The sequence below is a fragment of the Theropithecus gelada genome, chromosome 3 (assembly GCF_003255815.1).
Source record: "Theropithecus gelada isolate Dixy chromosome 3, Tgel_1.0, whole genome shotgun sequence".
Taxonomy (NCBI): Eukaryota; Metazoa; Chordata; class Mammalia; order Primates; family Cercopithecidae; genus Theropithecus; species Theropithecus gelada.
Window position 1 is genome coordinate 121,347,463 of NC_037670.1, and position 12,277 is coordinate 121,359,739.

General features: G+C 31.7%; 1 protein-coding gene across 1 annotated transcript in view; it reads left to right on the forward strand.

The window, feature by feature from the left end:
- The window catches only part of PCLO (piccolo presynaptic cytomatrix protein), a 409,431-nt gene extending 405,417 nt beyond the window's left edge, over window positions 1–4,014 (forward strand). The window contains exons 23-25 of the mRNA XM_025379373.1: window positions 214–348; window positions 910–1,055; window positions 3,007–4,014. Coding sequence (XP_025235158.1) covers window positions 214–348; window positions 910–1,055; window positions 3,007–3,147 — 422 coding nt within the window. The 3' untranslated portion in view covers window positions 3,148–4,014. The remainder of the gene's footprint in view (window positions 1–213; window positions 349–909; window positions 1,056–3,006) is intronic.
- Window positions 4,015–12,277: the final 8,263 nt, after the last annotated feature.

Sequence of the window (12,277 nt, forward strand, 5' to 3'; positions counted from 1 at the left end):
TTTTGTGTATTTTATTCATCCGTGAATAAATTTATTTATCTGTGAATAGGTACACAGATGAATAAAATACAGTCATAAGATATTTAGCACTTAGGATGTCATAAGCTATTTAGCACTTGATAAACAGTAAATGAATGTATGAATGAATTATTGAACTAAACATTTCATATATGGCATTACATACTTCTTTACATTTTTATTAAATTCTCCCAGCTAAAACTCAGGTAATGGGAGAAATAAAGATTGCACTGAAGAAGGAAATGAAGACAGATGGTGAACAACTAATAGTTGAAATTCTCCAATGCAGAAATATTACATACAAATTTAAGTCTCCTGATCATCTACCAGGTATCTAATTTTATTATAGTCATCAATATATCTAGAATTTTTTAGGGATGTGTCATATATTCTGGAAAATGTTAACTAAAATTTGAACTGTACACTAAATAGGTCAGAAAAAAGAACTGATTAACATATGTAACAAGTTGTTTTCTTTCGGTTTTTAGCTAGATATTTTAACATATACATTAGCGTGTTATATTCATTAGACAACAGAAGGACAAATTTAAATTGCTAAGAAAATAGATATATCAGCTAGATGTGGTCGCTCCTGCCTGTAGTCCCCACTATGTAGAAGGCTAAAGCAGAAAGATCACTTGAGCCTAGTAGTTTAAGGTTAAGTGAGCTATCTGGCCACTGCATTCCAGACTGGTGACAGAGTAAGACCCTGTTTCAAAAAAATAATAAATAGGCATATCTTTTAATCATTTTATGTTGTCTGAAAGAAATTGTTTACAATCTGCTGGCTTGGTACAAAATGTAGGAAGAACTCTCAGTATACTGTTATAATTCTTTCAATAGAAATTTATACGATTGATGGAATTTAATAGGCTGAATTCTTATTTTCAGATTTATATGTGAAAATATATGTGATGAATATTTCTACCCAAAAAAAGGTGATCAAGAAAAAAACAAGAGTATGTAGACATGATCGAGAGCCTTCATTCAATGAAACTTTTCGATTCAGTCTAAGTCCTGCAGGACATTCTCTTCAGGTAACTCTGTATTATGTAGTTGATATGTAAAACTTCTCATTCATGTTGTATTTATTTTTATTCCATTATTCAATATTTATATGCTGATCATACACTATATGACATTTGAGAAGTTAATTATTTTTTAGTAGTATCTCCCCAGGAGTCTTTTAGAATTCCACAGCCCATTCACCTCATCCAATCAGTTGCCAAGCCTTCTCTACTCTGTCTGCAGTTTATTTTACATAGATTCCTCTTATTTCCATGCTCACTGCCACTAAACATTTTTGGGTCCCCATCTTTGTTATTCAAATAATCTCATCTGTTTACCTGGCCAATTGTAATTTACATCTTATCCGTTTAGTTCATGTCATCACAGCACTGCCAGAGTTACCTTTTAAAACCCTAGTTAGTTTACATTAAACTTGTTAGTTTACATTAAAGGTCTTCAATTATCTTGAATCATTATCTTGAATCATTCAGAGTCTTCCAAAGTGAGTTTTAATTGGATTGACTTAGTCTCAGCTCCTTGGATACTTTTCCACTCAATACTCCAGTCACAACAGACTCTCTTCAAGTCATGTTAAGCCTCCAATCCTTTGCTCATATTTTTCCGCCCTTCAAAGCTCCCTTTTCCAACTCTCACCATCTATTACAATACTCCACATCTTTCATCTCTCCTTACTGATGACCCTGGGTATAATTCATCATACTGTATTCACAAAACATTTTGCTTTTATTATTAGGTTACCAATTTCAGTCTGTCTTGTAACAACAATATCTGTACTTATCTGTCATTGCTTCTATGCTATGAGTTTCTCTAGGGCAAGGCCTAATTTTCATTGCCTACAGCCTACACAATGCTTTGCACATAGTAGGTCTTCAGGAGATATAGAGACAAGGAATGAAAGTAGAAATGGGAGAACGAGAAAAGAGAAAAAAATGTAGGAAGAGATCATGGTACAGGAAATTAAAGGTTTGAATTAGAGACAAAGATAAAAGATATTACAAAGCAAAAATGTATTGAGAAGATTAACTGATATTAGACTAGAAAGGAATAAAGAAAAAATGACACTCTGAAGTCTGTTTCAACAAATGTATTATTTCACAGAGATTACGTAGTCAGGGGATTTGCAATAGAGAAAGATCAAGAGTTTTTCTGAAATGAATTTGATAAGAAGGCAGAGATTCAAGTGAAAATACACAATGTCATTTGAAATCCCTGAATCAGAAATCAGAAGAGACAGTCATATCTGGAAGTACAAATTTTGAAGTCAGAAGCATAAAAGTTATGTTTTAGCCAGGAATAAGGGTAAATTATATAACCAAAGGAGATTCTGAAGAGAAAAAGAGAATACAATTACAAGGATTAATGCTTAGCTCCACTGAATGCTCTCTACCTTTCCTTCAACTCATCTTTAAAATGAAAAAAAAAAAAATTCTTTAGTTTGAGACCCTTGTGATAAGTTCTGCATATGACTTCAAAAAGCAGTTTGGAAGTACATACTGTAGTAAAATCATCAGAAAATTTAACACTAAATAAAAACAATGCCTGGTGAAGTTATATTTATTTGTTCAGAATTCAGATAATCTTTTATTTGATTTGGCTTTGTGTAAACTAGTAAAAAATTATTTGGCAAAGTTATTTTGTGAAACTTTCCATCAATTTAAGCATAAACTTAGAATTGGCTGGTTACACATTTCTTACCTAGTATTCTCATTTTCTTCAGAATGTGTCTTTTCCTTTGCAGAATAATACAAATGTTGATGTGAATTAATTTATATTACATGCAAATCTTTGGAGAACACCTTGATTATTAGTTCTCCTGCAAGTATATCTGCTACTTCTACTCAGTGTCACCCTCTTTTGTGCTATTTTTTTGATGATTAAATGTTCTTAAAAGAGGTTGAAAACTGTACGCATATATACGTATATAAATTAAATATGTTTATTTTTGACTATTTTTTCTAGATTTTACTTTTCTCCAATGGAGGGAAGTTTATGAAAAAGACCTTGATTGGTGAAGCCTGTATCTGGCTTGACAAAGTGGATCTCAGAAAAAGAATAGTCAATTGGCACAAACTTTTGGTCAGTCCTACTCAAACGCATTGAAGAAACACGTCTTCTCAGGGTATAGAAACTGCTCTAAATAGCCTCACATCAAGACTACAGTTGGAAACTAAGCTAAGTTTTGAGAGGCAAACGTAAGAATGGGAACAACAGGCAAAAACATGCTTAATACCTTGTACATTTATTGTTGTGTATGTATCACACAAAGATATTCAATTGAAAAAGTTCACATATTGAAAATAAAAAGGAATGGAGTTCTGAGACCTTTAATTTCCCATGGCTGTGAAGAGAAACTGTGAAACAAATTTTGATTACTTAAGGCAAAAATCTTTGAGCAGAGTTGAGCTATAGCTTAAGACAGAGGCTCAAAGATTAATGTGGTTTCCATGTAGCACAAAGGTAATTCTTTATGCAAAGAAGCCTTGGTTGAAAGGAAAGAACTGATGTAACAAATCTCAGTTTTCAAAACTTCAAAAATCTTCCTTCATCATCTTCTATTCAGACAACCAGATGCTTTCAGATTCGGACATAAGATATACCTACAATATGTGTCCAGGACTGGAAGTGAGGTGGCTATGTTCTTAGGGAAAATGGAATAGGAGATGTACAAATTATGCCTTTTAGGCCATATCTTACCAGTTTTCTGTGTGTCTAAATGTTACAAGGGTATACAACACTGACTTTGGAATCCATGTGGTAATAGCACATTTGTTTCAGTGTAACTTGAAATAATGTAGAGTGAAGATAATACTAGGTAAAAATAAAATTGAATTTATCTAGAAATAAAACTGTGACTGGCTAACAAAGAAGAATGTTGTCCCATAAAATACTGGAATTTTGTTTGAAACCATCAAAATCTTCATAATTTACCATTAAGCCAAGACATCTTCAATCTATGTACCAAAGGACCTAGAGTAAACTGATATGTTCTAGGAAGCATGATAACTTACTCTTCGTGAAACTGCAAATAAATGTATTATTCTGCACATTTCCTTTCTCTTGCGTGATGCATTGACAGAGAAAGAAAATTCTTTCTCTGGCAAACGAACTATATTAATCTTGTGATACTGATTAATTAAATGGATATCATTTCCTCATTTCATAATATTTTACTCTTTTTTTCCCTTAATGAGTTAATTCATTTACTGATTGTATCATGAAAACATGACACTAAACGAGTTCTTTCTAGTGCTCTATTTTCTTACTTTAGTGATAATATCACAGTGATCAAGTTCATCAATGTTGGGAAAATATGTGAAAAGTCAACACTTACCAGAGATTAAAATATACTTTGAGCTATTTTAATAATAATGAATAAAACAACTAATGTCCAAGTCTTAAAATCAAGCACCCTCTTCTCTATTAGCATTATTAATTAAGGAAGTAACGTGAAAGTTGTGGAAAACACACTCAGCAGGGAATAAAAGCCTGTCTTCTGGTCTTAGTTCTGCCACTGACTATGTCACCTTGCACATGTCACTTAAACTCACTTTACCCCAGTTTTCTTATCTGTAGGATAAAAATAATTATATATCCTTAACCTTCCAAATGAGATGTGATGATAAATCAATGATCCATGAGAGATGAAAGCACATTTCCAAATATAGTTTTATACACAGAAGTGAGGAATAATTATTACATAGCTTTTTAATTCTCAAATTTGATATGTGGAAACCATCATCTAAACCAATGGCAAGGATTGACATGGATAAAAGCAGTAAATTAGCTGCAAAACTTATTTTTTATTTAAAATATAAACTTTAACCTGAATAAAGGTGAAGAATTACATGAAAAAGATTTGCAAATTTTGTTATCCTCAATTAAATGAATAATGCTGGTCTTACCCAATTCCTACATTCTACCCAAAATAAATAAATCAAATTGCTTCTTAGAGCATTCTGAACTTAAAACTTTCTGCTTTATTTAATGGTGAAGTGTTAGTGGGATTAGAGAAACCCATCTCTAGATATTGGTTGGATATTGAATTTTCTCATTTTTAAAGAAATCAGTTATATATATATATATAACTTCAGAATATAAATTCACTCTTCTGCAAACTGAGAAAAATAACCATAACTTTTCTTCCCTCTATTTTTTAATCCCCCTCCACTGACAGTACAATGTCATTTACCATTGACATTGCTCTAAAATGAGCATGGGAGAGTGGAATCATCAAAAACATTATATTGCTAGTATTTTATTTTTAGAAACTATTAGATCTGCTGATGGTTGCCATGGATATTTCCAGCAGAAACTAGCACTTGAAGAAGCCTATAATCATCACTCATAATTGGGGAAGAAAAGGTCCAAGAAGATCTCCTTCTGACATAAAAAGGCTCTGATATTTGCCCTTAAAAGAAAACCCTGACTCATCTCTGATCCTCTTTTGCAGCCACTCATATCCAGAGGTATGCATGAGAGTTTCTATAACCAGTTAGTTTTCTTCATTCCAGTTGCAATTTCTTTTAGAATAATATAAATGGAGGGATCACCAAAACAAAGATTATCTCTTTGGTAGCTATTTAACCTGAAAGAGTAGGAGTCCTTCCATTATAGAAGCCCCTCCGTTCCAAGGAACTAGTGATGGGGCTAGGTCAATCAGCAGAGCTGACAACAGGGCTTCTTTTTGTGCACCAGCATTCCCCTTCAGAGAGCATAAGATCCTGCCAGTGTGCCAAGTTTGAAGCTGACCAAACTTCTAGGTTGTACTGGAATTATTCTATGCAACACTGATCCTTATATGAATGCGTTTCTTCTGAATGATGTCGATTACCCTTCTTACAACAAAACTGTTTCTTTTTTATTGCAAATAGGGCTCTTGGTGTTTTTTACTTTTTTGTACATATCACAGTACATGGTTTTTCACTCTTTAGTTTATTTCATTTTATTGGAACTAACTTTTTTTTATTCTAATACTGACAGAGTTTGTAATCTCTATATAATACGTAATTACTCCAATTACAGCACTTTTACCTTGAAGAGCATCTCAATTTTTCCCACAATTTCATTGAGTCATCAGAGACTGATGTTGCTTCTTGGTTTAAAAATTGGTCCTAAGGAAACTTTCAGCTGTAGAAACAAAAGCACAGAGTGAATTTTTACAAAAGACAGGGAATATAGAATAGTCATTACAGACACAAATAACCCTAGTAGCAAGAAGTTGGTGTTTTCTCTGTTTTTACTTAAGATTAAGGAGATTTTTGGTGACTCTGAACCCTTTATTTATATTTCATTTTAAAATATCAAGACTAAGGGGCATCAATTGTCTTTATTCCTTAATATTGCCCATATTTTATCAAATTACACTAATTAAATGCATATTTTCAGCATACCAGTGGAATTAATTTTGTGGATCACACACATTTAAATAGTCATATTGTGGGAATATTATAGCTGGTAACCAGCTGATATTGATTCTTATTATAGGAATGACTGTAATGATAGTGGTGGTAGCAGTAGTGATATTAGCGGTGGTGGTGATGTGAAGTAAAATAAAATTATATATTATATTGTGCCCAATTTATTAGAAATTATTTGATCAATGCTTCATTTCATCAAAGTATCATAAAGATGTTTATAGTATTTTTTTACTTTATTATTTAAATCATAACAATATTTTTAAAAACTTATTTTCATTGCTACAATGTCAAATATTCCAAAATCAGCCAACTACAGCTATGTATGTGTTATGTGTGACAGAAGTGATCTTCCTTCCCTCTTTTTGAGCTTGAAATGAAAGTGAAAGAAGACTCAATGAATAATTATGAGCTATTTATTTAATAATTACTTACCTTGGGTGTAATACAATAATGAATGAGTGAAACAAATATTCTCATTGAATATGATACAGTGCTGTTTTCTGTATGTTTCATGTTCTATTATTAAAGGTATCCATTAAGCCAAAATTATTTAATCAAATTCTTTATCTGATAGGTAGATTGAGAGCATTTTCTTAATTCATTACCTTGTACATAAGTATACATTTGGTAAAGTAGACCAAGTTGAAATGTTCATTTCATTTGGCATTCAGCATGTGAATATGATTATTGTTTGATTGTGTCTGTATATTTGTTAGGTGACGTGCTCAGGTGCTCCCACTACTGATTAATGTGTGTGCTAATATCCTAACAACACATATGAGGTTTAAGAAAAAATTTTCTTGTCTGAAAACATAAACACCTTAATAAAACTGATTTTGAAATAAAAACTAAAGTACTTGAAGATATGTCTTGTTTCTGACTATATGTTGCATGCCATGTTGGTGATTTGCTAATGTGTTTTTTTGTTTGTTTTACCCAAATCCCTTTGGAAAATCTAATAGACAAATGCAAATTCTTGGACGAAGGACTGTATAAATTGACCTGAAAATAACATGAGAGTTGTATTTAAAAAAAAAAAAATGCTTGTAAATCCATCTTGAGTTTTACTCTATGTAAAAATATGTCTTGGTTTTGTGATTGTATACAAGATGTATCTTGATAACTTATGTAAATTGTGCCGTATAAAGGCTGTTGCCTCAGCCTTACTAATAAATATTGAAAATATCACCTTTGACTTCTTGTGTTTATCAACTTGATAAATTCATCCTTAATATAAAGATAAAACTTTTCAGGACATCTTCTCTGAAAATTGTATTGTAAATATATTCACTCGCCCAGTTTTAAAATTGTATTGTAAATATAGCAGAGTTACAGAAAACAGAATTAAACAAATGCATAGCTTCATAAATGATCGGATGTCAGACATTCTTATAACCACCACCCAGGCCAAAAAATTGAACTTTGCCAGCCATCCCATAAGTCTTCCATTTAACCCATCTCTATCACAACTCACTCCCACCCTTCTAAATGTAACACTATCCTGATTTAATGATAACAGTTTCTTGATTTATCACTCACACAGCCCACAAAACACTAGTGTAGTTGTCATGTTCTATTTTTAATATTTTTCTAAGAGTCTTTTAATTTACATATTCTCCTACCCCTTCCTTCTTTTTCAGTGAGTCTCTCAAAAAAAAAAAAAAAAAAAAAAAAAACACAAAAACCACTTGGTCTTTGCACCTGTAAGATTCCTTGCAAACTGGGTTTTGCTCATTGCATACTATAGTGTAGTTAACAAGTTTCTCTGCCTCTACGTTACTTGTACATTGGTATTTTTTTCTATATGCCTGGTCCAAATCATGTTTAATTTCTTTGTCACAGGTTGGTCTTGTATTCCTGTACTGGGAGGCACATATGTCTGGTGGTCTCTTACTTTGTCCTGCTTGTGGCCACTGATGCTGAATCCCTAAAATATATTTATTAATTAATTAAATGTTGCAAAATGATAATATTATATATCAATCATTATTTCTTCTTGAAATATTTAGAAAAAGATAAACTTCTTTTGAGTCAATATTTGGTTACCCCATGGTATAGTCTGTACAAGAAATCTAGGATAAAGGCAGAGAAAGCTGGACAATTTCCCTTTATTCGTTTACCATATTTCAAAATAATGGATAGTTCCCTACCATCCTCCAAAAATAATGAATTCCTTTTTGTTTTTACTTTTAATGTCATTATAAAACCAAAGATTGAAACATATTTAATATAATTCTTTGAAGCTATTATTCATATTAATGCTCAGATTTACCCTTTTTGGCCAGTTAAGGCATGTCTGAGGGGGCTTACATGTTTACTACATTCTTTGATACTCTCTTGCTATAACAAGTAAGTTATCTATCATTTTTTAACCTTAAAACAGTGTAAAAAACTAGTTGCTTTAAATTTTTATTTTTTATCTATCTCTGCAATAATTAAATTTAGGAATGTATTGATACTGATTGATCAAATTTTATGTAATATACTTCTGGTAAACTTTTAAGGGCATTCTTAGGTGAAGTGTATCTTGGAGGTTTTCTTAAGAAATGCCAGGTCTAAAGAGTTATAAATAGATGAATGATTACCAAGTTCGGGTTTTTGACTATTTATTTTCTAGGTATTAAAAGCTGAAAATGCCTCAAACTACAGTCTAAAGATCTTGAAGACTGAGACAAAATAGTTATCTATTAAAAGATAGTGATAAAACTATAATTGCAAAAATGTTGAAATCTTTCCTTCTTGTATAACTAACAACTCCAAACAAATTTAATTTTTTTAATTTTGATATTTTTACTTTTTTGTATTATATTTTTCATTTTATTATTTATGAAATGAAGGAAGAATTTCATGGATTATTTATAAGAAAACAATCTTCCAAAATTTGATTATTTGAAAAGATTAATTAAATGAAAAAATCCATGCCAATCAAAAGAAAACCAAGTTACCATAATCAGATATGGGAAATTTTCATGGATGCCAAGATATCTAACCAATAATGAACAAAACCAATCCAGCAATGTATAAAAATGATAAGAATCATGATCAAGTTAAATTATACTATTTGCATAAGAGTATTTTAATATTGGGAAATAAATTAATGAAGTCTACCACATTAATATACTAAAGTATAAGAATGATAAGGTACTGTGATATATTTGATGAAATTAAAAATTCATTCGCAATAAAAACTTTATAGCACACTTGGAATGGAATAGTACTCTTTAAATCTAATGAATTGTATCTATGTATAAAACTTGTTGGTGAATGACTTTTCTTTTGAGACCAGAAACAAAACAAGTATACCTATTGTATCATTTCTATTTAATATTGCATCAAATATCCCAGTCATGTATCAAGGCATGGAAAAAAAATACAAATAAATTAACCAGAAGTAGAAAAGAAAAGAAAATTATAATTATTTATAGATTATATGTCTTTATGCATAGAAAATCCAAACACTCAACAATTTTCTTTAGAATATACAAGTGAATTTGTCAGTTCTACTAGATACAAATGAAATTGTTAAAAGATAATTTTTATTAGCATCAAAGGTATCAAATCCTTAGGAATAAATTAACAAAGTAGTTAAAGACCTCTACAGAGAATCTTATTCAGATAAAATATATTAAATAAGACCTGAATACCATGTTCACTGATTGAAAAAGTTGAATATTGTAGTGATACTCAACTCTTCCCAAATCACAAATGCAACAAATGCAGGTATTCAATGTAACCACATTTTTCTTTTTTCTTTCTTTTTTATTGAGACAGAGTCTCACCCTGTCGCCCAGGCTGGAATGCAGTGGTGCGATCTCAGCTCACTGCAACCTCCGTCTCCTGGGTTCAAGCGATTCTCCTGCCCCAGCCCCCCGAGTAGCTGGGATAACAGGTGCGTACCACTACACCCGGCTAATTTTTGTATTTTTAGTAGAGACAGGGTTTCCCTATGTTGGTCAGGCTGATTTCGAACTCTTGACCTTGTGATCCACTCGCCTCGGCCTCCCAAAGTGCTGGAATTACAGGTATGAGCCACCACGCCCAGCCCAATGCAACCACATTTTTAAATATATGTGGAATTTCACAAGAAGATTACAAATTTATGTTGATGCACAAAATGCCAAGAAAGTCAAAGCATACTTGAAGAGGAAGACCAAGTTTGAAAACTATTTTTCTAATAGTTATTAATACTCATAAAAGTAGACAAGTTACACTCTAGACAATCCTAAGGAATAATTTTTAAAAAGTACCAAAGTTAAAAGAGTATAGTACTAACACAGGATAGATAAATTGAACAATAGAACAAAATAGTGAGACCAGCAGACTAACACACAAATATATATGTATCAGAGGAGGCAAAATAGATCTGGATAAAATCATGAACTTTTAATGACTAGTGTGGGTCGATTAACTACTTGAAAAGATAAAACTGGATATTATCTCACACAATTAGCAAAAATAAATTGTATTTAATTTTAAAACTTCAATGTGAAAGTCAAATTTATAAAACATTTAGAGGATAATACAGAAAAAACTTTATAAACTCGGGTCATAAAAACATTCTTAAGACAGAAAAATACTAATCGAAAGGCAAATCTGATAAACACAACTACACAAAAATAAAGACTTCTGTTTCTCATAAATTATAAAAATATTGATAAGAAAAGCCACAAAATTCAGAAAGATATTTGTTATCTAAAGCAATTTTAAAAGGACTACTGTCAAGAATACACAAATAAATCAGAGGACAAAGAAATTCAAATGATTAATAAGCATGCATGGATGCCCAACCTCATTAGTTTCAGGTTAATTCCAGTTTAAGCTACAATGAGACATCATATGCACATTACATTGGCAAAAATATATTCCAGGGAACTTAAATGTTGGCAATGTATTAATAATTCTCATGTAAGTATAAACTGATATAAGCATAAATTGGTACAACCCTTTTTTAAAATAGCTTGAAATCACCTTGTAAATTTAAATGTCTCTACAAAGTAAATGCCTTATAATTCAATAATTCCATTCCTAGATACAGATATCAGAAAAATTTTTGAAAATGTGCACCAGGAGACACGTCCAAGCTTCCACTCAGATGGGTTTGGCAACTGTTATGATTGGTATGTGACTTTGTCTTACCCATCATTAAATATTTTTGATATTATCCTTGCAAGCATACTTATATTGGTATCATTCTTTATAGCCCCAAACTCAAAACAACCCAAACATCAATAATAAAATAGGTAACTTGTACAGTATATTAATGCAACAGAATAATATGAAACAATAAAAATGAACAAACGAGAGCTATACATGTCAATATGAATGAGTTTTACAAATATGTGGATAAAAACTATAGTGTGATTCTAATAACTATGAAAATTCAGGGGATGATTATCACAAAAGAAAGGATAGGTTACCTCACAGGGGAATAAGTAGACATAATTGGCTAAGGGAAGAGAAGGAGGGAAGAATTAAGACTTTAATACTTAAATTCAATGCCTAAGCAAATCCTCTTCCTTCTCCTCTCCCGCTCCAAATACGTTTGTCATTGTCTTCATGACATGACAGGGAGGAAGGAATCCACTGAAATTCCTCTCTCCCCAGCAAGAGACTAGGAGATAGGGACACTATCTTCCTTGATGACTGCATTCTAAAGGGACGACTCCATCATCCTTGAGAAAGACCATCCTGGTATATAAAACTGAATTGAGGCAGGCTTTGAGTCTGGAAGCCTGTCTATTCTTTCTCCAAAAGCATTCCTGATTTTAAAAAGTAGGAGGAGGAAGAGGAGCAGGAGGAGGAGGAAAAAGAAG